The sequence below is a fragment of the Microtus ochrogaster genome, chromosome 4 (assembly GCF_000317375.1).
Source record: "Microtus ochrogaster isolate Prairie Vole_2 chromosome 4, MicOch1.0, whole genome shotgun sequence".
Lineage (NCBI taxonomy): Eukaryota > Metazoa > Chordata > Mammalia > Rodentia > Cricetidae > Microtus > Microtus ochrogaster.
In genome coordinates, this window is record NC_022011.1 from 42,414,179 (window position 1) to 42,440,075 (window position 25,897).

A 25,897-nucleotide genomic window follows, 5' to 3' on the forward strand; every position below is an offset into this window, starting at 1 on the left:
ACTTGTATGACAAGAACTTTAAATTTTTGAAGAAAGAAACTGAAGAAGACACCAGAAAGTGGAAAGATCTCCCATGCTCTTGGGTAGGCAGAATTAACATAGTAAAAATGGCAATCTTACCAAAAGCAATCTACAGATTCAATGCAATGCCCATCAAAATCCCAGCAAAATTCTTCACAGACCTTGAAGGAACGGTACTCAACTTCATTTGGAAAAGGAAAAAACCCAGGATAGCCAAAACAATCCTGTACAATAAAAGAACTTCTGGAGGCATCACAATCCATGACTTCAAACTCTACTACAGACAGGAGGACCAATGGAAACGAATAGAAAACCTGGATATCAATCCACACATCTTCGAACACCTGATTTTTGACAAAGAATCAAAAAAATATCAAATGGAAAAAAGAAAGCATATTTAACAACTGGTGCTGGCATAACCGGTTATCAACATGTAGAAGAATGAAAATAGACCCATATCTATCACCATGCACGAAACTCAAGTCCAAATGGATCAAAGACCTCAACATAAAACCAGCCACACTGAACCTTACAGAAGAGAAAATGGGAAGTACACTTGAACACACTGGCACAGGAGACCGCTTCCTAAATTTAACCCCAGCAGCATAGAAACTGAGAGAAACAATTAATAAATGGGACCTCCTAAAACTGAAAAGCTTCTGTAAAGCAAAGGACACGGTCAACAAGACAAAATGACAGCCTACAGAATGGGAAAAGATCTTCACTAACCCCACATCAGACAGAGGTCTGATCTCCAAAATATACGAAGAACTCAAGAAATTGGTCAGCAAAAGAACACATAATGAAATGAAAAAATGGAGTAAAGACCTAAATAGAGAACTCTCAAATGAATCTAAAATGGCTGAAAGACAACTTAAGGAAATATTCAACATCCTTAGTCATCAGAGAAATGAAAATCAAAACAACTCTGAGATTCCATCTTACACCTATAAGAATGGCCACACTGATGACAACTTATACTGGAGAGGTTGTGGGGATAAAGGGAACACTTCTGCATTGCTGGTGAGAATGCAAGCTGGTACAGCCCCTTTGAATGTCAGTGTGGTGATTTCTCTAAAAATTAGGAAACAATCTTCCTCAAGACCCAGTAATACCACTTTTGGGTATATTTCCAAAGGATGCTCAATCGTACCACAAGGACATGTGCTCAACTATGTTCATAACAGCATTGTTTGTCATAGCCAGAACCTGGAAACAACCTAAATTCCCCTCAACCGAAGAATGGATCAGGAAAATGTGGTACATTTATACACTGGAGTACTACACAGCAGAAAATAATAACGACATCTTGAATTTTGCAGGAAAATGGATGGAGCTAGAAAACATTATTTTGAGTGAGGTAATCCAGGCACAGAAAGATAATTATCACATGTACTCACTCATAGGTGATTTTAAAACATAAAGCAAAGAAAGCCAGCCTACAAACCACAATCCCAGAGAACTTAGACAACAATGAGGACACTCAGAGAGATTGACATAGAGCTAATCTACATGGGAAATAGAAAGTAGAAAAAGACAAGATCTCCTGAGTAAATTAGGAGCATGGGGACCTTGAGGAAGGGTTGAAGGGGGGAGAGGACAGGCAGGGAGGGGAGCAGAGAAAAATGTAGAGCTCAATAAAAATCAATAAAAAAGGTAATATATAATTAAGAAATATAGATTAGATAATCATCTATTAATCAAACCTTTAGTCATGTTAGTTAGGTTATATATATATTTCAGTTAAGACAGATAATCTTCACCACTTCAAAGACCTACAGAATTTGGTACTTAAAATGTTTTAAGAACTTAAAGACGTGAGACATGTCTGCTTCTGGCAGTACAATCTATTTCAAGAGGATGATGGGCATCAAAGAGGCTCCTTATGAAGTTTGCTAGCCATTTGGGCAAGAAACTGCTTTTGCCTGGACTGCTTGACAGTATGCCATATATACTGGACATGCAGGACCCACAGAAAAATGACTGGTGAACTTGCCAAAAAGAAGGTGAGACAGTCCTTTACAGTTCCTCCTTCATGAAAGAGCTGCCAGACATTCTGCAGGACACAGAAGAAAGTGACTAACAAACTGTCAATATAGGTGAAACAGTCTTTCAAATTTCCTGCTTTATGGAAAAGTCTGCTGATGGAGGAGGGTCATTTGTCTATGTGTTACTTTCATTGGTTAATAAAGAAACTGCCTTGGCTTTTGATAGGACAGCAGCTTAGATAGACGAAGTAAACAGAACAGAATGATGGGAGAAAGAAGGCAGTGAGGCAGACGCCATGGAGCCAGCTGCCAGGTCAGACATGCTGAATCTTTCCTGGTAAGCTACCACCTCGTGGTGCTACACAAATTACTAGATATGGGTTAAACGAATATGTAAGAGTTAGCCAAGAAGAGGCTAGGTATAATGGGCCAAGCAGTGTTTAAAAGAATACAGTTTCCGCGTAATTATTTCGGGTGTAAAGCTAACCCTGTGGGAGCCGGGCAGGACAAAAAGCAGGCCTGCTTGCCTCATCACTACAGTCTGCCAGATACTATAGGCCTGTAGGCTGAAGATCAATGCCCCAATGTTACAGAAGAACTTTGGGTAACTGCCCAGGCAGTGATATGTCTCTGTTAACTCTAGAGTTTTGGAAGTTGCTTACAATGCACTTTCCTGAGGTTTTTGGAGTTGAAGGCTAGACAGAAAGGAGTGTTCCCCTTACCCCACATCCTCTCCAACGTGAGCTATCATCAGTGTTTTTGATCTTGGCCATTTTGACAGATGTATGATAAAATCTCAGAGTTGTTTTGATTTGCATTTCTCTGATGGCTAAGGATGTTGAACATTTCCTTAGGTGTCTTTCAGTCAATTGAGACTTATTTGTTGACAGTTTAGGTCTGTACCCCATTTTCTTTATTGGATTATTTACTCTTTTGATGTAAAGTTTCTTGAGTTCTTTGCATTTATTGGAGATCAGTCCTCTGTCCAATGTGAGGTTAGTAAAGATCTTTTCCTATTCTGTCAGCTGCCGTTTTGTCTTGTTGACCATGTCCTTTGCTTTAGAGAAGCTTCTGTTTCAGGAGGTACAATTTATTAATTGCTGCTCTCAGTGTTAGAGTGAGGGAAAACTCTGAGACAGGCTAGCTTCCTCACCCTTGAACTCCCACTTCCACTATCCTGGGGTAATTTATTTCTCAGCACGGTCACAGATTCGAAGTGCCCACTGTACTATGAAACTCTAGAATTACATAGGAAATAATCCCATTTGCTGCACAAAGGCCTTATAAAGATTAAATGACTGTATGTATTACAAAGTATCTAGCATGAAAAAGGATTCTCATTTCACCAAGATTTCTTCAATAAGTCTTCATCTTCTGATTACATTGAAGCACAGAGAGCCTGGGGCAGATAAACCCTGAGGTCCTGTCTGACTGGTACCCAAGAACACACTAATCAAGACTAGCAAGCAGGTAAAAGGAAACGAGAGGCTCAGTTGTAATGACCTGGGAGGAGGGACAACCACACTGTGAGAAGATGGGAGTTTGAACACTGAACAGGAGTAAAATGGATCCTGTGGTCAGAAAGAGCCATGGGCAGAAGGGATAGAGACACGGAACCAAACTTTCAGTGAATATAGCAACTTGGTTTCACTTATTTATGTATCAACAATTGATGTAAACTTTTTTTCACTTGGAAAATGTATTTCAATGAGATAACCAATATTCAATTTCTGGTGTGGCTTTTATGAAGTGATAAAAGCCTATAGCCTACATATTGATAACATTTAATTCATACATTAAAAACTTTAGGAGCATTGCAGGACACATCACAGATTTTTCCAGATTTTATCTGGTATGTTCAATTTACATATTCATGAAAATGTACCCATCTTTTGGAAATACAGGAGAAAGAATCCTTTGAAGTGTGATGACCACAGGCAAAAAAAAAACAAAAAAAAAACACAAAACCTTATGGTTCTGTTTTGCTTTTAATGAAAAAGAAAAGAACACATTAGTCTGACACGTCCAGAACTCTCAATACCAGAGCCCTGGTGTTTACTGTGATGGCAATCAATATTAAGAGTCTGCTGGGCATTAGTAAGGGAAAAGGTGGGAGGATACTGAGAAGGTTGTCACTCAGAGCTTGATCTCTGAAGTCAGAAGGAAAAAATTAAGACTGTCCACATTTCAATTTCCCCAGAACCAACATAAAACAAATGGTAAAAACTGATAAGTACCTAAGATTCAAAACATAGCAACCTCCCTCAGGAAGAATGGCTTTAAGTTCTCCAGGACAGCAGTTTTAGAGAGAAAATACCTGCTGGCTGCTAACTGGAATCTAGGCCTTTGTAGCTACTATCTGCCCTCTTTGGGGAGCTCCTGTCACCATCTTCAAACCTAAGCACCTTCTTGTTTTCATACCTTATTCCATTTTCATCATGGTCCTGTACAGAGCTCTGCTGTCCTGAACAAGTTTACAATAATTATATTAACATTTTTATATGCTAATTCTGTCATTTCTGGAAAGTCCTCTGTATTAATCTGAATTACACAGTCTTCCAAACAAATTTACAGAATTGTTAGGATTCTGACTTTCACAAACTCCACAACCTTTTATAAATACTTCCTGTAGACATTCTTTCAATCCTACAACCAAAAGGACATTTCAGAATATAAATATGGCATTGTCACCTTTCCCTACCTTTAGAATAAAGACAAATGAATCCACCTTCTACAACACCTTCCACTGTGCTCTGCTGCTTTCCAAGCTGCTCCTTCACACCCTCTATTAATGAACACACACCTAGGGCTTAGTCACAGCCTCACCAGATGGCACATCTGTTTGACCATGGTGTAGACTAACAGCCTGGAGGTGCCATGCTCTTAGATGGTCAGGTCACTAAGATTTAGCTCAAGCCTCATTTTCACTGGCAATGCTTCTCTGACTTCCTCCTACTCCAGAGCAACACAAGGCTCCAGACAGAAGTCAAAGGCTTATTCTCATGTCCCTAGAACTCTCTGGATCTCTGTTCTCAAAGTCTCAGTGATACTGAAGTGAGCGTGTATAATTTGGTATCTCAACCTTGAGACCACAGACCATGATTACTTGTATCCCAGTGTCCAACATAGGGTCTGGGTGGCATCAGCAGTATGCAATGTTTGAGCGAAGGCAGATAGGCAGGAAGGGATGGTAAAGTCTCTGCTATGAGTATGGCTATGGCATCTATTCATGATGCTGTTTGTAAGAAGAGCCTCACAGCCTAAGGTGGAGGCAAACGCCTTTAATCCCAGCACTGGGGTGACAGAGGTAGGCGGATGGATCTCTGTGAGTGTGAGGTCTACAGAGTAAATTGCAGGACAGGTTCCAAAGCTACAGTGAAACCCTGTCTTGAAAAACAAACAAGAAGAAGGAAGAAGAACAGGATGAGCAGAAGTAGCAGCAGCTTTATTTGTTTGTACAGAACACTTAAGAGCAAGGGAAACAAGCAGCTCCAGTTCAAATCTTGACTTAGGATCTGCATCCTTCTCCATCTATGCCATTTAAAAAAACATATGGGAACTTGGGAAATTATTTAACTCCCAATCCTCAGTTTCTCTCTAATGAAAACATTATTTATGACTTCCAAAGCTCCCACAAGAAATAAGACAACAAACTAAGAGTGCTTTAGCACACACTGGGACACACATAGCGGTGGGCAACCCTGGCAGCTTGCAAACGATAAGCTTGCTTTTTCTTCCATTCAGCAGCTACAATGTCTGCAATAGCTCTCTATCTATCATTTAAATTAGGACATGGGAGCTAGAAAGTTGGCTCAGCGGTTAAGAGCACTGGCTGCTCTTCCAAGGGACTTGGGTCCTAGCTCCAGCACCTACATGGCAGCTCATAACTGTCTGAAACTCTAGTCCCAGGAGATTCTATGCTATTTTCTGACCTCAGTGGGCTCGAAGCATGTAAGTGATGAACTGACATACATACAGATAAGATACTCATACACATAAAATTAAAATTAAAACAATAAAATGGGGAAAATAGTGGGGGGGGGGGCTCTAATTAGGGAGAGGAAAAAATATAAATACAGAAGGAAGGGAGAGGGTAAAATAACAGTCAAGATGTCTGGAAAAGTCATAAAGAATCATACTAACTGTCTGCCTAAAAATAACTACACTACACTTAAGTTACTAGATAAAGATATATGTATAGTTTACGTGAAATTTTCTTACCTAGGCTGACAATGCTCCCTCCCTCCACTTTACACAACCATTATAATTCCTAACTACATTGTAGATATTTTGTCCAATTCCCACACATAAATGTAGTCTTCACCCCTGATCAAGGAAATTTCTCTTTCCAACAGACAGAAACCATTGCAGAAAACCACAATCAATCTAAATGCAAACTTGTGGCAGCTAGTCCTAAGGGATATATCTACCACTCCTGCAACTAAGGCTTGGGGATCACTGCTGAAGAGGGAAAGAAAGGCCATAAGAGCCAGAGGAACAGGGATTTTGCTGTAACAGTGTCAGAATGTCAGAAGCTAGACTCATAAAGTCTCCACGACTGCCTAAACATGAGCTGAACAAGAACAACACCAAAGACATGACGAACTAGATGGGAGGAGGGATCAGACCCCAACCCTACACAAAGAACTACAGGCATCTAACAAATGCTGAGAACAGAAGAAATACAGTGCCCAGGGAAGATCACACCAACTGGTTATCTAAAACCAAATAGTCTTCCCTAAAAATTAATATACAAGTAACATTATACAGACTGAGTAGGTTGAACTTATGTGTTTAAGAACACATGCACACACAATGGTTTAAGAAAAAAGGCCATGGGGGCTGGAGAGATGGCTCAGAGGTTAAGAGCACTGGCTGCTTTTCCAGGGGTCCTGAGTTCAATTCCCAGCAACCACATGGTGGCTCACAACCATCTGTAATGAGACCTGGCGCCCTCCTCTGGCATGCAGGCATACATCAAGGCAGAATGTTGTATACACAATAAATAAATAAATAAATAAATCTTTTTTTAAAAAAAAAGAAAGAAAAGAGGCCATAAATTTGAAAGAAAGAAAGTGGGGAGGGGTGGTGGTGGTCTAAGGGAGGGTTTAGAAGGAGTAAAGGGGCCAGGCGGTGGTGGTGCACACCTTTAATCCCAGCACTCAGGAGGCAGAAGCAGGTGGATCTCCATGAATTGGAGGCCAGCCTGGTCTGCAGTGTGAGTTCCAGGAAAGTCAGAGCTACTGTCTTGAAAAACAAAACAAAGAAGAAAAGGGAAGAGGGAAATGAAGCCATTATATTATAGTTTCAAACAATAATTTTATAAAACTAAAATAAAAACAATAAATGAAACAAGACATACAGAGGTTGAGAGCTTCCTGGTAGTTCCTGGTGAGTAAAAACCTGTGACAGAAGTTGGGGGGGGGGGGAGAGGGTTGTGCACATCTTTGATTCCAGCACTCAGAAGGCAGAGGCAGGCGGATCTCTGTGAACTCACCATCAGCCTGGTCTACAAGAGCTAGTTCCAGGACAGCCAGAGCATTTACACAGAGAAATCTTGTCTCCAAAATCCAAAACAAACAAAAAACCAGAACCAGAACCAAAACAAATCTGTGACAGGCAGAGGCTTGCCCTATCAGACACCTGGAGAAGACCTCCCTTGCAAGGTAGGCTTGAAACACCTGTCCAGATGTGAACATTCCCATCTCTTCCACTAGCCCACTGCTTCTTTCTGCTTTAGGTCTGCTGCCACACTATTCGATCTCCAGGGTCTCTCTCAACCTAAGGGCTTCTGTTGCCCATTCCCAGGGAATTTCTCTGACTTCAGGCTAGGTAGTCATAAATGGTGTCCTTCCTTCAAAGCACTCAGGTTCATTACCTGAAAAATCTTTTTAAGTTATTTGTCTACTTCCTTTATGAGACTACTGAATTAATGAAAGAGAGACAATGTCTATTGCACTTAGCACTTGTACAGCAGCAGAAATGTAAGAAAATGTAAGAAATGTAAGAAATGTAAGAAAAACACTCAGTGAATGTTGCTGAAATACATGGATGAATACAAATGATAAGGGAAATGAGCCAGATACCAAGTGCTATTACACTTGATAATTTCTTCTACCCAACACACTGTAAATTTTTGAGTAAAGTGATAGCATTTCTCTTGTTTTTCATTTTATCCTTCCTTAACATCTAGGGCCAAGAACTCTAAAAATATTTGCTGAAGGAACGTCAGTGGCTGCCAAAAGTGAGGAGTAAAGATGCACAGGTGATGCACAGGGCTCTGGAGATTAGGCAGGATATCCAAAAAAGAAGGCAGAAAGGCGTATCTGACTAGAGTAGAGTAGGAACACATAAGATATTGTTGCCAGTTAAAAATGGGAAGCTTTAACATGCACTGAAGTGCAAAAGGGGAAGGGCTACTTAAGCTAATAATATATTTAGGCAAATGGTTCTTGAAGACGACTCTACCGACATAAAGTGGAAGTGGTGACCTAGAAAGGGGAGGAGAGTAGATGGAAATGTGCACTCCGTGTGAGAAGAGACAGATAAAGAATGGACCAATGACACCCAATAGCAAAGCGAGCTGGAAATATCAAGAAAAATCCAACCTGCCCAAATACTGTGACTCATTTATGAGATACCAAAGTATCATGCCATGGTACAATCACTTGCAATAAGAGAGTGCTAAATCATACTGCTTTGTTGAATGACTGCTAGAAATCTGTAGATGTAGCTGGCTATAGTAATGGGATGTAATAGCAACAGAAACATGTTTACCATGGATTTTCTCATTTTTTTTTACAACAATCTGTTATAGTGTGTACCACATTTTACACACAAGAACACTATACTGCTTGGAATCTATGTAGCACATTCTAAAACACCCTGCTCCAGTAACATCAGATTTAAAACCAAGTTTACGGCTCTGTACTCTACACTTTTAACTGCTATACTACACTCTGATAAAGAGAACAGACAAAGGTGTTAATATGTTTCTAAGCATCTATGAAAAATGATGATGTCTGATGCTTAATGAAGTAAACTCTTGACTATATAAAACCAGCAATTCTGCTTAAGGGCTGAAGATGGCTAACACTGAGTGGTGTGAAGCAAATCGACCTTAGGATGGTGGTCTGCACCACTTGGCTAGATCACAGCCTGGTATATTTGGCACTGTCCTTTTATAAGTTGCAAGTGGCTACCATGTATTTCTCAAATGGCATGTCTGAGTGAAGTCTACTTTAAAACTGCAAATAAACATCAGATATTAAAGATTCACAACCACAACAAGATCTAGAAGTGTGTATTTTGTGTATAAAAGTTTTTATGATGTTGACAGATTTTTTTTTTTTAAAGACAGGGTCTCATGTAGCTTACACTAGTCTGCAGCTCCCTAAGTCATCAAGAATGACTCTGAACTCTTGATCCTCCCATTTCTACCTCCCAAGGGCTGGGATCACAGGTATTTGCCATCATGCCTCATTTTATGAAGTGCTAGAGATGGAACTCAGAGCTTCCTGCATGTTAGGCAAACAAGCTCCCAACTGAGTCACACCTCTATATCCCCACCCCTGCATGTTGAAATGATACTACTTTGGAAACAATAAAATTATTATAAAATTTAAGCTTATCTTTAGCTAATTTTAAAAATGCGACTATCAGAAAATTTGAACTGACCAACATGCCCCGTGATTTCAGCTGACTTTTTACTTCTGAACACTGTGGCTGCAGCCCAATACTCCCACTGCTGGGCATGGCAGCGATGTTCAAAGGTGCACTGCTCCAGGACTACAGCAGGCTCTTCAGGCTTTTAGGAGCTCACCTATCAGAAGCCTGATAAACATCACAGTAGATAAGAGACTAGAAAAATGATGAGTGTCTAAGGGACCACTGAAAAAGGAAGGGAGGTGCTCTAGTGTATATAAGAGTCATGATATATGACCAACGTCTATGCATAAAAAATGGGAATAGTAAAAATTACCGGTGAAAATCCCTCAATTATCTATAAAGTAGAGTAAATGTAGCTATGTGCGAAGAGCTGGTATATATCTCAGGCTTCTGACAGGGTAAATGTCACTGAGTTTTCTTTTTCTTGCACAAATGGATGTTATTCAAAAGATACTGCTCCATTCTTGGCTCTAATAGAGAAAGATAAATTAAGGAATGCTCTAGCAGACCTTACAGGTCAGAAATAGTTAGCTGATCTTCAGTACAGGGAAAAGGCAGTTTAATGGAGAAGAACAGTCATTTCAAAAACTGTGCTGGAGCAACAAGCTATCAATATATAAACCAGGCATCCAAACCCAAACCTCCCCTCCAGGTTGAATCCAAGGCATATTCTTTTCTCTGTCACCTTCTTGTAGCACTGAGGATAGAACCCATGACCCTACTCCTTGCACATGTTAGGGAAGCGCTCTACCACTGAGGCATCCTAATCCAGGTTTACCAATCTAAACAAAAAGCACACAATCATACAACTTCTATAAGGAAGTGTAGAAGGAAAATTTAGGTGACCTGGATATAATGAGAACCTTTTAGATACAACTCCAGGACGAGAAAGATGGCTTGGCAAGTAAAGGTGCTCACCGAACCTGAGGACCTGTGTTTGATCCATGTGGTTGTCCTCTGACATCTACATGAATGTTGTGACATATACTTCACAACACACATACACATGTACATACACACACCCAAGCATAAAAATTAAAAAAAAAAAAAAGGAAAGACCACCACCAGCAGATCTGTGAAAGAAAGAACGGGTAAGCTGACGTCCACTAACATTGAAAACCCCTGCTCTGTAGGAGATACTACGAACATACACTGGGAGGAAAGTCTTCGCAAAGCATCTGACAAAGGAATTGTATCTAAAAACACAAAGAATTCTTAAAACTCAACAATAGGAAAACAACTCAATTTCAAAATGAACAAAAAATCCTACCAGTTCACTCAAACAGCCAAACAGCAACAGGTATAAAATATAAAATGCTCAGCATCATCCATTAGAGGACTGCAAGTCAGCACACACCCTGACCACTGCACACCTATAAGAATAATGTCCAAATGCCAACTGCACTGAATGCTGGGAGAAGGTAAAACAACAAAATTCTCACCATTCGCTGGTGGAAATACCAACTGCCAGAAGCCTTCTGAAAGACAGCTGATGGTCTTATAACACAGGCTTACCTTACCATTCAATCCAGGAATTGTGCTCCAACTACTTAGTCAAATGAGATGAAAACTCCCATGAATACAAACCTGCATGCAAACATGTACAATAGCTTTTTATGTAATGGTCAAAATATCAGAAGGAAGAGATACTCTTCAGTGGAAACTTGAGAGAGGGAAAACAGTGTAATGCTATTCTGTTGTAGACCTTAGACCAAGGCATCAGTAAATGATCAAATGTGTTGCTGTAGTAAGCATATACTGAGATCTACAAGCCAGAGGGATTTTCCCCTTCAAGAATCACAAACTATGTACAAAGAAATTATAGTAACCTGCCCAAATCTAAACAAAACTTTATAAGCCATATTTTCTAAACAAAAATTCAATAAATACGAAAAATGCAGTCTAAATTGCTCATGTAGAAGACTGAAGCTGTTTCAGTCAGTGCCTTCCCACTGTTTTTTCTCAGAATCAGTATATCAAATAACCAGAAAGAAAACCAAGCTAAATACCACAATTCGATCTTACAAATTAACAAACACAAGTAAGAATCAAGGATGCTAAGAATCCTCCTTTCCTTCCCTGCGGCTGGTCAGCTGCTGCAGTTTTCACAGCACAGGAGCAACTAGTTGAACAATATTCTTGTAGAAACGGTTTTCTTAACAATCAAACCAAAATTGGAGAAAAGCTCTTACTTGCACCTAGCAATTTGGCCCCAGTGAATGAAGTGCTCTTCCACAGACCAGCCCACTGGGGAAAGACCAAATAAGGATCTATTCCAGTGCATCAACACTAACAGGCTGAAAAGAAAATCCTTCCCACACTGCCCAACAGGCAGGGATTTCAGAGATTTACTTTGCAGACTCAGACTGGCTTACACCAAACAGGACTAAGGAATCTGGTGTCAAAGACAACTTGCAAAAACCTCAAAGGCAGGCTTAACTTGGCAATTCCAAATGCACTGATGGGGGGAGTTCTGAGCTGTCCATGTGATAGGTACCTGGAGGAACGCACCATTGAAAGCCATGCTAACTACAGAAGTTGACAAAATAACACGAGATCACTCTAGTAGGGTCCCATGCTACACATAACCTAAGCTGATCACCTATTTGAACCTTCCTTTCAAGTTTCTTTTTAAAAAATCTTTTAGTTTGTCATCTTTTCTTTAAAAAAAAGTAAAAGCCTCTTTTCACAATTATGAAAAAATAAGGAAGCTAAATCATTCTAGATTACCAAATGAAATATATATATATACATTTATAAAAATGAAAAATTTTTCATTATGTATATTTTATAATTTCAATTCTCTAAATATGTATGGCAGGAAAAGGTGTTCAGGAATGGCAGTCTAGACCATGGATTTTACAATTTTGAATTTAAAAGGTTTTTCTTTTCTTTTAACTTGTGGTGAGACAAACTGAGACATTTTAAAGTTCTCCTATTTGAGCATGTTGCATCTATGTGAATAATTCAGTGTGTTGTTCTGTGCTATTGAACCAGTGACGGGAGGGATGATGAAGGAAGAAGCTAAAAAATGGAGGGTTTTTAGGTCTAGTGTTCTGTATAATTAACAGCTTTAATAAAACAGCTTAGAAAGCTGCAGGCATTTTTCTGCTTTTAGTGGCATTTATTTATGAGTGTGTATGTGCTATATGTGACGTGTATGCGACCTGTGAAGGACAAGGTATCTGGTATCTTTCTCTACAAATCTTTACTCAATGAGACCTCGCACTGAACTGGCTAGGCTGACTAGCCAGCAAGACCCTGGGGTCCTTCTGTCTACCCTCTTGCACCCAGGAAAAAGTTGGCTACAGCAGCACACACATCAAATCCTAGCTCTAGATAGATCCAGACAAGGCTCCTGGGGCTTATTGGCCAATCAGCCTAAAGTAATAGGTGAATTCCAGGTGAATGAGAGACAGTTTCAAAATGACAAGGTGGACAGCTCCTAAGAAATGACACTGAAAGTTGTTTTCTGTCTTGTATATTCACTTGGGCATACACACACACATCTAATAACAATTTCACCTAAGATTCTTCAAGAAGAACATTTAGTGAAAAATAAAAATGTATGCGAACATCTAATAAATATATTTATAAGTGATTTTAAAATTGAGAAATGTTTTAAACGTTTGTCCAAGTTAAGAGTTATACTACAGAAAATACTGATACATAAATGAATTTTTTTGAGGTCTTCTATAGCTTGTTTGTTTGGATTTTGTTTTGTTGAAACAGGGTTTCTTTGGGTAGCCTTGGCTATCCTGGAACACACTCTGTAGACCAGGTTGGCCTTGAACTCACAGAGTTCCTGCTTCTACCTACTGAGTGCTGGGATTAAAAGTGTGTGCCACCACCACCCGGCCCCTTCTATAGTTTTTAAGAATAGAAAATTTTCAAAGTATAAAGACCAAAAGCTCTAGGAGGCAACTGTCTTAAGTGAAGAGATGTATATAGTGTGTCACATGGTCTCCATCAAGGAATGTGGTGGGTGATCAGGAAGCTGGGTTTACAGTTGTGTCCCTCAACACCTGTGAAGCACTGGCTGGGTTGTGAGTATACCATGTGTCCTGTATGGGGACTGGTACCATCTCTCTGCAATCTTGCAGTTGTGTTTCTCCTATAATCATGATACCCTCCAGCATGGCAACAGGGTATGCTGGCATCACTTAACATTTAACTGTTGCCTGGCATGCAGAAAGTAGATTTTTGTTGCTGTTGTGCTTTTTAAAAAGTACTATTCTTAAAGCTTACATTTTAAATGATTATAAAGTCACAATAGGGAAAAACTGATCACATGGGAGTCCTTTAGGCAGTCTTCTCTGGAGGTGACAGCTATTGTCATTATAGTCCAGACCAAGGAAACTGACACTGGCACAACACTGGTAACAAATCTTACTTAGTTTCTTCTGCCAGCTTGTGTGTGTGTGTGTGTGTGTGTGTGTGTGTGTGTGTGTGTGTGCATGTGTATGTAACCTTCACTGGGAACAGAACAGAACAGAGAAGGTATTTTCATACATCTTCCTCCCAGATACTGTCTTTGTCTCTGAAACTACTTATGTGTTCTCTGTCTCTGTGTTTGTGTCATTTTTAATATGTTACATAATGAAATCACATGAGACACAACCTACAACCTTTCCAAAGTGACTTAGACCTATTCATGTAGTTGTAGCAATGGCTAGTTCCTTTTTTTTTTTTTTAAATCTCTGAGCAGTGTTATGCTGGACAGATGCAGCATGGTATTTAATGGTTCACCTTTTGAAGAACATTCTAGTTTTTATTATAATCATGTCACTAATTCACACAGGGAAAATACAACAAGTCATCAACTAGCAAAGAAGTAGTGCTATGGGTTGACCTGTATTCCTGAGACAATACACTAAACTTCCAGCCTCTGGCATCTAGTACAAATATGTCAGTACTCTGCTCTGCACGTGAGTCGAGCAGAACCACATATCTGTGCCTCTCTTCTTAGCTTTTTTGACATAACCTTTCCTGCTGCTCCTTCATGTTACACCTTTGCTGTCCCAGGATGAAGGCAGTTGAACCCCATGTTAACTCTGAAACACACCTGGCTCTTCTCAAACCTTCTGCTCGGACATGCCATTCTCTATGGATTGTGCAGTTTTATCTTGGCATTTACCCTGGGCAAAGCCCCTCACGGCCGAAGCTAGTCTCTCCTGTACTTCTAGATCTGCCACACAGTTCCACTACAGTAAGTGTGATAGGGAAGAACTGGGCACTGGTAGAGACCACTGGGTTAAAAATACCAATCCTGCCACTTACTGTGTGATTAAGGAAGCTATTTAGCCTCAGTTTAGTTTCTATTGCTATAAAATGGAGTTTCATTCAGCTCCCGTCTGCTACTCAGTAGCCATATAACCCTAGGCCAGCTGACTCATGTCTGTCAGCTTCAGTGGCAACACTAGACAGCAGCTCCAGGGTTTTAAATCAAGTATTGCTCCCTTTCTTGTTCCTCATTTCTACTTTATACTGAGAAAGATCTACATCTCAGTACCTTCCAAAGAACAGCAGCTGAACCCTTTGTCTAAGCTAATGACTATCTCAGCTGGAATGGCTCTCTATTGACACCAAAGCAATGAAGATGATCTTTACACCCAAATTTACTCGGGGAAATGGAGGGCAACATCAGAAAGAGCTTAAAAGCAACTAGGTATAGTGGTGCACATCTATAATCCCAGCACTTAGGAAGCTATGTCAGGAAGGTCCTAAGTTTGAGGCTGGACTACACTTCACAAAGGAAGAAAACAATGAAAGAAGAGCTAGAAGAAAAAAAATTCATGTTCAAATTTAATGTCCCTAACTAAAATAAAGCTGACTAGATAACTCAGCTAAACATGGGCAGGGAGGAGAAATTTCCCACTGTATTTTGCTGTATCCCATACCCTACTCCTGGGAAGACAGTGGACTAGAAGAGGATGCCTATCAAGAAAGGACGGAAGCAGGGCCAATGCAGCTAAAGCAACTGTCAAAGCAGCTAAATGTGCAGGCATGGAAGGCCCACCTTCAAGCAAGGATCTTTAATATTAACCGCTAAATGAAAAATAGAGCTCAGTGATGGGGAAAAGGCAAATCACCACTGATGAAGAAAGCTGAGGTTCAGACGGTTCTGCACAAGGCAGGCAGGATCACACAATACCCTGATTGCCATCTCCTATGGAGTGACCTTCAGCAAGTATCTGAGCCTGAGTCCTTCCTTCACAGACAGAGAGGATCAGTATACTCACCTTCATGGCTGGAAGAACAAACAGGATACCAGGAATGAAGTGGCCTGCTAAGTGACAGCTCATGGCAAGTGCTCAGACACGGGTCTACCCTCATTACCTTTCATGCTACTCTCATCCACATAAATTCATTTCCTTGTGTCCATATCTGGAAACTTGCACGTTTATTTTTAAGCAGAATCTGAGGCCCAAGACCTGGGGAGAACTCTGAGCTACAAGAGTGTGAAAATCTGGTTCTCTGGCTAGTGTCTAGAGAGACTGATATGCCCAAGAGTGCAGATTTGATGGCTAGGAGACCACTGGGAACTAGAGTGGGCAAGAAGAGAAAGGATTACTTGAGCTTTGGCTCCCGTCCTTCGCTCGTATACTGCCAACAGATGAGCCCGATGAGGTCTTGCACCCTAGCGCTGGCCATTGTCACCACGGTCATTGGTAGCAGTCTGTCCTGGCTTGAATGCAGGGGGAGGTAGACGTCGATCTTCTTAGTTGCAGTTGTACCCACATGACCCTGTGGAGGGAGCACATGCATGAGAGAGTAAAGCACACAGCTGTGGTCTTGCAGGCACTGTGGGTCCTAGCACAACTCTGCTGGTCAGGGTCAGCACAGCCATTTCCTACCCTTTCTGCATAGACCTACTCTAGGGTGGACAAAGTCTATATGCAGGAAGGTGAATGTACTCTCCTAGAGGAACAAGTATTAGTGTGAGCAGAGCTGATACTTGAACAGACTGGTTTGTTATCAAGTCTCTGCCCCTGGAGAAGACACTAACAGAGCCTGGCATTGGTTCCCTGGTAATAGTCATGTCTCTCCTGAAGAGGCTGAAGAGGAGGCACTCACACTGGGACAAGAGCCTGTCTACGTGCCTGAAACATAGGATACTAACACCATTGGGCAGTGCACCTGCTTACTTAAGTGCCACATAAGTTCAAGGGTCCTTGATCTTCACTTACTGCTCAACCCACATGACTCTATGCACTCCCAATTCTTTCCACATACTCAGCCCTCCTCTCTCTGCATGCTCCTTTTGGCTCTCTAGGGCACTCACACTAGTCAGCAACAAATCAAAGCTGCCTTTTAAAACATTCTTTTACTTCTATGATTCAAGCAAAAACTCTGTTTGGGGAGGGCATGCCTCCTCTGCCATTCTCTTAGAACAGGACTGCTTTGCTTCTATCCCTGTGTTCCCCCTCTCCCTAATTCTCTCTGTACCTCCCAAGTTGCCCTACTGCCCACAGTGGCGTCAAGCTCATGATCCATACGCTTTGGCTGCAGTTACAAGCACACCCCACCACATCCTGCTCTTCAGTCTTCTTTTCCATGATCCAATTGCTCAAGCTCAGGTGGCCATGTAGGCAGTGTTTTCCCCACGAACACTTCCAAACTATTATTTCCTCTTTTCTTGCAAAAAAAAAATTGTTCCATTTACTTCCAACCCACACAACTATAGCTTCCTCTCCAGCTCTGTGCTACACGGCCTAGAGTCATCCCCTTTCCTCACCAGAGACTAGAGCTCCGTCTTCTTGGCTCACAATTGTACTGACTGACAAATATGTCACAAGGAGAAAAGAGCACAGACAATTTAAATTTATATTGGTGCACTTCACTGGCCCCAGTTGTCCCCTACCCCAGGTTACAACAGCAGCCTCCTCATTGCAGCAAGTGGTCTCAGCATCAAACAGCTACTTCTTTCTTTCTACTGTCTTCCTAGGAAGCTCTAGGACAACTACTGCAAAACTGAGCTTCAGTGGAGAAGAATGGTTTGTTTAGCAAACAGCAGTGAGAATTTGCAATCCTACCTCATGGCATATATAAAGATCCAAACGTAAGAGGTAAAAATATAAAACTTATAGGAGAATAAGTGTTCTTGACTTTGAATCAGGCACTAATTTCTTTAAATGACACAAAGTATAAGCAACAAAAACAACAAAAATCAATCAGTTTATCAAAAATCTTAAAATGTGTTCCCCCAAGAATACTGTCAAGAACATAAAAAGGTGAACCACAGAAGGGGAAGGAAGAACTGCAATCCATTTATTTGGTAAGGGCCTACCATCTCAAACAGACTGAGGACTCTCACAAGGCAATATAAAAGATAATCCAATTAAGATACTGGCAAAGGATTTGAGCAGACATTTCACTGGAGAAAATATACAAGTGGTCAATAAATACATGAAAGGACACTCCATGCCATCTGTCATAATGCAAGTCACAGCCACAGAGAAGTCGCTAAAGAGCCATGGTGTGCACAAACACACGTACACACACTTCCCTGAGTGCATGCACACCAGTAGAGTGTTCCTTTCTATAAGTACATTCTGGTTTTGATGTGCAGTATGAGGGAGGGACCTGACACTAAAAGCCAACCACAATACAACCTTCTTTGAATTTTTCTAGTGAGTGAATGACAATGAATAAAGTCCAAACTCTCACAGTACTGTCTGATAGATCTGGTACCCACACACCTCTCCATCATCACCCAATGCCACCACCCTTGCCTGCCCATCATGGTTTACCTACCTTGGTCTGAACATGCTCCTGGGATGTGTATCTGAACACACATCTCATTCCTAGGCAAGTCTACCCTCTGTTGCTGAGCAGACTCTGAAGTCGACTGAAAACAAGCAGCTCCCCAGGAATCCTCCAGGCTCAAGCAGCAGACTGGCACTGCCGAGACAGCAGTCTCATGGACCAAACAAATTCTGGATTCTTGGCTTTCCCACCAGGAAAAAGCCACAGTTGAACTATCCTAAACACAGCCTATAAACCACTCAAATAAATCCCCCGACACAGACAGACAGACAGACAGACAGACAGACACACACACACACACACACACACACCCGCCTTCCTTATTAGATCCAGTCGATTGCTTTTACTGCTCTTCCTTTTTACTCACGGAGTCGTCTTGCCAGTCTACCTTTTATCCTCATGTATCCCTTATCTTTCTGCAGAACTACAGCTGAGGGGTCGCTGGGCTGACTTCTCAAGATGTGAAAACCCACTGGGGATGACGACATGAATCTGCTTCATAAACTGCAGCGTGCTTCCTATGTGCAGAGCAGCTTGCTAGATGCTTTCAATTTCAGATCCATTTTGATTTCACAATCACATGGGGTACAAAGTGATAGCCACAAGCTCTAGAAAGAATACTGACTATTCTAGTAAAATCAGATTTGTTTATTGCTCTGGCTCTATTTCATTTAATTTTTAACCTAATTCTAAGAGAAGGGTCTACCAATACTCTTATATTCCAGCAGAGAAAACTAAGGCTTCTGAGGATACAGTGTCCTGCTCAATGTACCAGAGCCACTGGAAGAACCACGGTTCAACATGAGCCAGCGTAACTCCAAAGTCACTATTCTGAATATCAACTCCTTTCGCCCTTTAGTCAGTCAGTCCAAGTGCCACTAACCCCCATTCTCAGCAGCTCACCTTTTCTTTCCCTTTGTCCTCATAAACACAACAAAAGCTCCACCTGAGCAGCCTCCCAAAGAAGGGTCTAGATCTGCAGGGCTACTCTAGGACAGACAGGGACTGAGACCCCACCCCCACCCTCTCTGCTCCAAACTGGAGGACAGCTATTAGGTTAGCTGTTAACCCTGTTTATTTCATATGAAATAACAATAAACACAGAGATGCCTAGCAAATGAATGAAGTGCTTCATCATTTTAATCTTCTAATTCCACCCTTGTACAAATCTTGAAATTATCTTATTTTAATGAGAAAGCTCTTTTGAAAAAGCTCCAGGTGGTGGCAGTGAGCTCAACTAAGAGTCCCTGTGTGGCAAGATTTAGAGAAAATCATCTAAAACATAAAACAATCTATCAACATAATAGAAAGTAATTAACTTATAAAAAATAAGGTGACCAAAGGATTAAAAGTATTCATCACACATCAAGAAAGCAATATTCCAGAGGCCGAACATCCAACTATTAAAAAGCAACTAGCAATAAACAAAGATCATGTCACACAGCAATTTATGCACTCCCCAATACAGGACTGGGGAGATGAAGCCATAATTAGAGCACAAGAGAGGGCTTCATGGGAAAAGGTTCAGCTGTACCTTTCTCCTCTCTCGGGCATTCAACAAACAGCCACTGTAACACATGCTGGGACCTGAATATCAAGTCTAATAAACAAAGTGCTGAGCAGCCCTTCAGCAATCTCCTGGCTGCACAGTCATGAGTACTCTAAGAAGAAAAAGGCAGGCTGCCAAAAGAGCCCAGAGGCAGTCACCCTTGGGACGGGTTGGTAGAGGCATCTTAGGAAACAGCCATGCTCCCTCAGAGTCCAGAGAGAAGCCACTGTCATGTTTACAGTCAGCACAACAGGGGTGGGGCAGAGGTTCCAAGACATGGTGATTCTATGAGTGATTTGAAGTTTTTGCTTTGTATATTCTATAATGATTAAATAATAATAAGATTAAAATTAGAAAAAAAATACCATATTAACAAACAACAACAACAACAACAAAAAAGGAGATAAAGACAGCAAGAGTAACTACCATTCAAGGCTTAAGGGCATAAGGTAAGAGAGCAAAGTTCCATGTTGGAAATGCAGCCCATGATAAGGCATTAAGTAAATATTTACTAGGAACATACTATGTGGGCTAGGACAATAACACTACGGTAGCACTTCTACCTACTAGCATAGGCAAGGCCCAGAGTTAAATAATTTTTATTAAAGAAAGATAAAAATAGATGAATCCAGCTGGTGAGATGCTTCAGCAGGTAAAGACACTTGCTGCCAACCCGATGATCTGGGACCCACCCAGTAAAAGAATGGAATGGCCTCCCTGAAATTGTCCTGAGGGTACACTGGCCCAAGCAAATGCACATAAGTAAGTTCTCAATATGTAACTTAATCTTGGTTTCTTGTTTTTTTAAATAATGACTAATAGCCAACAAATGTGAAGCTGATCCAAGCTCTCCAGAACAGCCCTAAGCAGGGGAAAGAAGGCAGAGCCTCAGGTACAGATCTGAGGCAACAGAAGAGTACTTCCTCAACACAAGGGCAACCCCACACAGGACAAGAGAAGTCCAGACCTCAGGCCTCCCAACTGAAGGCTCTGAAAATGTTTCTGGGACTTCTCATCCAGACAGGGTTCTCCGCCATGAGCTCTTCTGTCGTCTGCACACTCACAAGGCTTTTTGTATCTAGTGGGTGACTGGCTCACACAGACTAGGAACTGCTGCAACTCTTTCTTGCCCTATCTTCTACACCACTGACCCCAAAATGTTTCTCAAATCTTGCTCTTCTGTGCTCACGGCACTGGCCCAGATGAAAGCTGCACCATCTCTCGGCCACACCAGAACAGCAGCATTCCAAATGTCCTACCTCAGAAGCCCACCTTCCACAGCCCTACCTCCTTTCTGCCAACAATGAGAGAACTCTTTTCTCAAACCACAGCTCACGCCAGTCAGAAACATACTATAGCTCTCCACTGACTCGGTACAGCTAATAGCCTGGTCAACCAGACCAAGTGCCTCACTGCTACAACACACAGCAACAGTTCAGAGTAGAGTTGGATCGAGGTTTGAAGATCTGCTCTGACTCTCAGCTAATCTTTGACACCTCTCAAAACCTCCGCTTTTTCAATAGACTCTCTCATACATATAACATCCACACACAATCACTGACCAAGGAATGAAAGCTTTCCTCTGTCCTTCATCTCAAATGTCTCTTCCAAGAAGGGAAGTCCAAAATAACTGCCTCTCCTCTGCTTCCTAGTAATCGGGTTGTCAGGACCTTACAGTTTACTGTTTGCTGTATCCACCTCTGCCTTCTTTATCAGCTCAAGAGTGAATTACAGAAAGGGAACAACTGCTGTGTGTGCCTTGGGCCTGAAGTACGGCAGAGGTTCAGGGTTAGCTTGGAGAACTGCACACACTCCTCACAGCTCCCTCTTCTTTCTTATCCCATGTAAATGGACTGCCTCTGCCACTCCAAACCACTCTCTTCTCTGAAATGTCTCCTGCACATAACACAGGACATATAGCAGGTGAGGAATAATGATCTAAAACATTTCATTACACTGCAGTTTACAGAGCTGAACATTATAAACATCCCACTATTGTAAGCTGCATTCTCTCAAGCATTCTTTGATATAAATATGAACATATTCCAGGTGTAAATTATCGGATCAAGTAATGAGTTTTTGTACCTTATGATACATTGGAAAGGCTCATTCTTTTGAAACCATTTTCAAGCCTATCAAGAGAATACCAACATTATGAATAAATATCATCTAATCAATAATTAGATAACAATTGATAATGATATGTTAATAGTAATAATAATTAATAATCTAATAACTGGCTTTTCTAATCCATGTGTCTCATTAACTAAAGTAATATATAACCTAAATATATAAATATATAACCTATATGTGCAATGATTGTTCTGTCTCTTTAAGAGACAAGCCACGCCCACTCCCTCCCCCATCCACTGAGGCAGGCTGATCTTCAGCTTCCAGCCTAAGCGCTCTCTTTTTTGTCTTCCTCTCTCCCCATTTCTCCCCTTCCCCCACTTCTGTCTCTCTCTTCTCCCCCCTTCTGTCTCTCCCCTCTCTCTCTGCTCTTCTCCCCTTCTCCCTTCACCCTCCATAACTCCCTGAATAAATATCCAACCTCACTCTGCATGGCATGTCTATCCATGTATCTGTCTCTCTCGCCTGCCCACCCACCCGCCTGCCTGCCAGTGCCACAGGGAGACCTGGAGACATGCTGTGCTGTCCGTGCTTGGGACTGCCTGCTTACCGCAGCAAACTCATTTTAATATGTCAATTGCTTATAAAATTAATTTCAAGATATATACTTTATAATTTCCAAAATAGAGAAAGCAGAAAGAATAAAGAACAACAGGCCCAGTTTCAAATAATTTTTTTAAAAAAATAATTTCATGTTAAACTAGATGGTGGTATACACCTTTAATCCCAGTGTTCAGGAGGCAGAGACAGGCAAATTCAAGGCCAGCCTGGTCAACATAGACTCTTAAAAAAAAACAGAAACCCCAAAACAACAACAAAATCCTGTATTTATTTTATGTGTATGGGTGTTTTGCCTGTTTATATGTTTGTGTGGCTGGTGCCTGAGGTGACCAGAAGAGAGCTTTGGATCCCCTAAAACTGGAGCTGCAAACAATTGTGAACCACCCTGTGAGTACTTGGAATCAAATCTAGGTCCTCTGGGAGAGGAGCCAGTGTTCTTCACTCCTGAGCCATCTCTCTAAGCCTATGCCCACCTGCCTCCCTTCCACCCCCTGCCATGCACACAGACTTTTTTTTTTTTTTTTTTTTTTTTTTTGGTTTTTCAAGACAGGGTTTCTCTGTGGCTTTGGAGCCTGTCCTGGAACTAGCTCTGTAGACCAGGCTGGTCTCGAACTCACAGAGATCCGCCTGCCTCTGCCTCCCGAGTGCTGGGATTAAAGGCGTGTGCCACCACCGCCCGGCTATGCACACAAACTTTTTGAAAGAAGGCTTCACTATTTATCTCTGGCTGGCCATGGACTTGCTATGTAGATCTTGCTGACCTCACACATGTGATCTTCCTACCTGTGCTTCCTGCATGATGCTGGGATTGCAAGACTGGTATGGCATCTTAAAATTGTCTTTAATTAGGAGCTGCCCACATCAAGTATGTCAACTGAACTAAGACTTAAGAACACATGGCTCAATTAGGAGGGCTACTTAACAACAACCTTTCCAATAATAAACTGAATAATAGATCTCCAAACTGTTGCTAAATGTTCAATTGCTCTGCCAAGGGAAGGAACAGAAAGGACAGACAGCTTGGCTTCTGCACTTAGAAAGACAAAAAGCAGGCAACATTATTCCATTAGTCACAAACTGCACAAGCAGATCATTATATGTAATTTTAATGCAGAAATAAATGTATCAGTGTATCCAGACAATTGTAATAATGCAAATTGATAAAAGGGTTACTTGTAGCCTTAGAAAGGAAACATTTTGTTTCAAAAATGGTGACTGTGCCATTCTATTGACACCTTTCTCCTTCACCTCATCAACAGACACAGAAAGGTACTGTGTTTTACAGGTGCCAGGTGAGATCTGGTATACACAAATGCTCACTTCTCTTGGAATATTTAATGACTTCCATTTGAAGAGAAGTAATATTTTCAAACAAAACCCAACGTAAGGCAGATTATCTAATTATGAGAAATAAAGAGGTTCTATATAATGGAGGAAAAACTTCTAAACACCACAATTTCATGGACTCAGAAAATGAACTCATTTTTTTTACATTCAAAATAGAAGCAATGAATATGAATAGATTTTTGTATAAAATTCTATGACAAATCCATTCAGAGCTATAGAGCTGGCATTGTACTGCTATCTTAACCCTCAATAAATCTGGACTGCTTAAAGGCTATTAAATTAACATTTCCCAGATCTGGCACCTGTAGTCAAGTTAATTTGTCAAAAACATTTCTACAGTTTGTCACTGGACACTGTATTTTCTGACAAGCTTAAAATAAAATTGACAAAATCTCATTAATTTCCTCTGAATCACCAACCTTAGTTCCATTAAGCTTTTATTATCAAGAACGTCAACTGTCACTCCTTTTTTAACAAGGTCAAGTTCTGATCTGGTGCCTCTCGGATCTTTGCCACCATAACATAAGCTGGGAGGGAGCACAGTGTGCAGTGTCATGGCAAAGAGCATAGGCTGTAACTTACACCTGCACACAGTACCACTATAGTCTGTACCGCTTAAGCTTTTTGAGTCATGATTTCCTCATACACAAAGCTTGACGACCGAGTTTGCATCTTCAGAACCCATGTAAGGTGCTAGGCATTGGGTCAGGCACGGTGGCACATGGCTTTAACCTCAGCACTTAGGACACAAAAGCAGACAGATCTCTGTGAGTTCAAGTCCAGTCTGGCTCACAAGCAAGCTCCAGGCCAGCTAAAGCTATATAGTAAAACCCTGTCCCAAATAAACAAGAGAAAGTTGGGACACAATGGCATAGTGCAATATGGTCAACTAATCTAGCTACTGATGATCTTCAGGGTCAGAGAGAGAGCCCGGTTCAAGAAAATAAAAAAACAAACAAGTAGATAAAATGAAAAAACAACAGAGGAAGGAACCAGAGTCAACCTCTCACTTCTACATACATGCATGAGAACACACAATGCATACACTACATACACACACAATTTGAAAGGCATAGATAATAACAGTTCTAATGGGGTTTCAGAGAGAGCCTGGTAAGATTGCACACAGAAGCACTCACTTCTCTGTCTGATCTACAGTTAAGGCTCATGAAATACGCATTGTCCACCATGTTTGTTATATCTTTTCCTGCTTTATAATCACAGACCTAAAAGTTTTTATTGACATCCATAGACTTGGAATTCTTTGACACCTTCTGGGCACCCCCTTTAAAACATCCTCAGAACATAGTGCCCCACAGCCTCTCCTGTAAACCTACACTGACGTGGCCCTGCCTGCTGCTGAAGTTAGCCTTCTGCCTTACTCCCAGGGACAGTCTTGGTGGTTAAACTATTTCTTTCTATTGGATATTCCTGTAGAGTCTGCCCACTCATCTTAGTTCTAGCTAATGACATCTAGACAAGCCTACTGCTGCTTTACAGCCTTCCCTTTAAACACCCATGACCCAAACTCAAAACATACAAAACCACCCCAATTACTCAGTACTGTGGAGTACACTGGCCTGCAGCCCTTTCAAGAGGACAAGACGGAACAGGGAAACCATAACATTAGAGCAAATGTAAATCTATAGTCCTAAATATGAACAAGGAAGTTGTTGCTCCAAGGAGAAATATTCTCTATTTAAAATATTTTGATGCTCTGATCCTTCGGGGGAGGGGAGCCTAACACTACTGTTTTAAAAACATTGAGTTAGAGCCGGGCGGTGGTGGCGCACGCCTTTAATCCCAGCACTCGGGAGGCAGAGGCAGGCAGATCTCTGTGAGTTCGAGACCAGCCTGGTCTACA

General features: G+C 41.2%; 1 protein-coding gene across 7 annotated transcripts in view; it reads right to left on the bottom strand.

The window, feature by feature from the left end:
* The window catches only part of Mapkap1 (mitogen-activated protein kinase associated protein 1), a 226,745-nt gene that overhangs the window by 112,059 nt on the left and 88,789 nt on the right, over nt 1-25,897 (bottom strand). For all 7 annotated transcript variants that reach the window (XM_026777621.1, XM_026777619.1, XM_026777615.1 and 4 more), the window contains one exon: nt 16,252-16,424. In XM_026777621.1, coding sequence (XP_026633422.1) covers nt 16,252-16,424 — 173 coding nt within the window. The remainder of the gene's footprint in view (nt 1-16,251; nt 16,425-25,897) is intronic.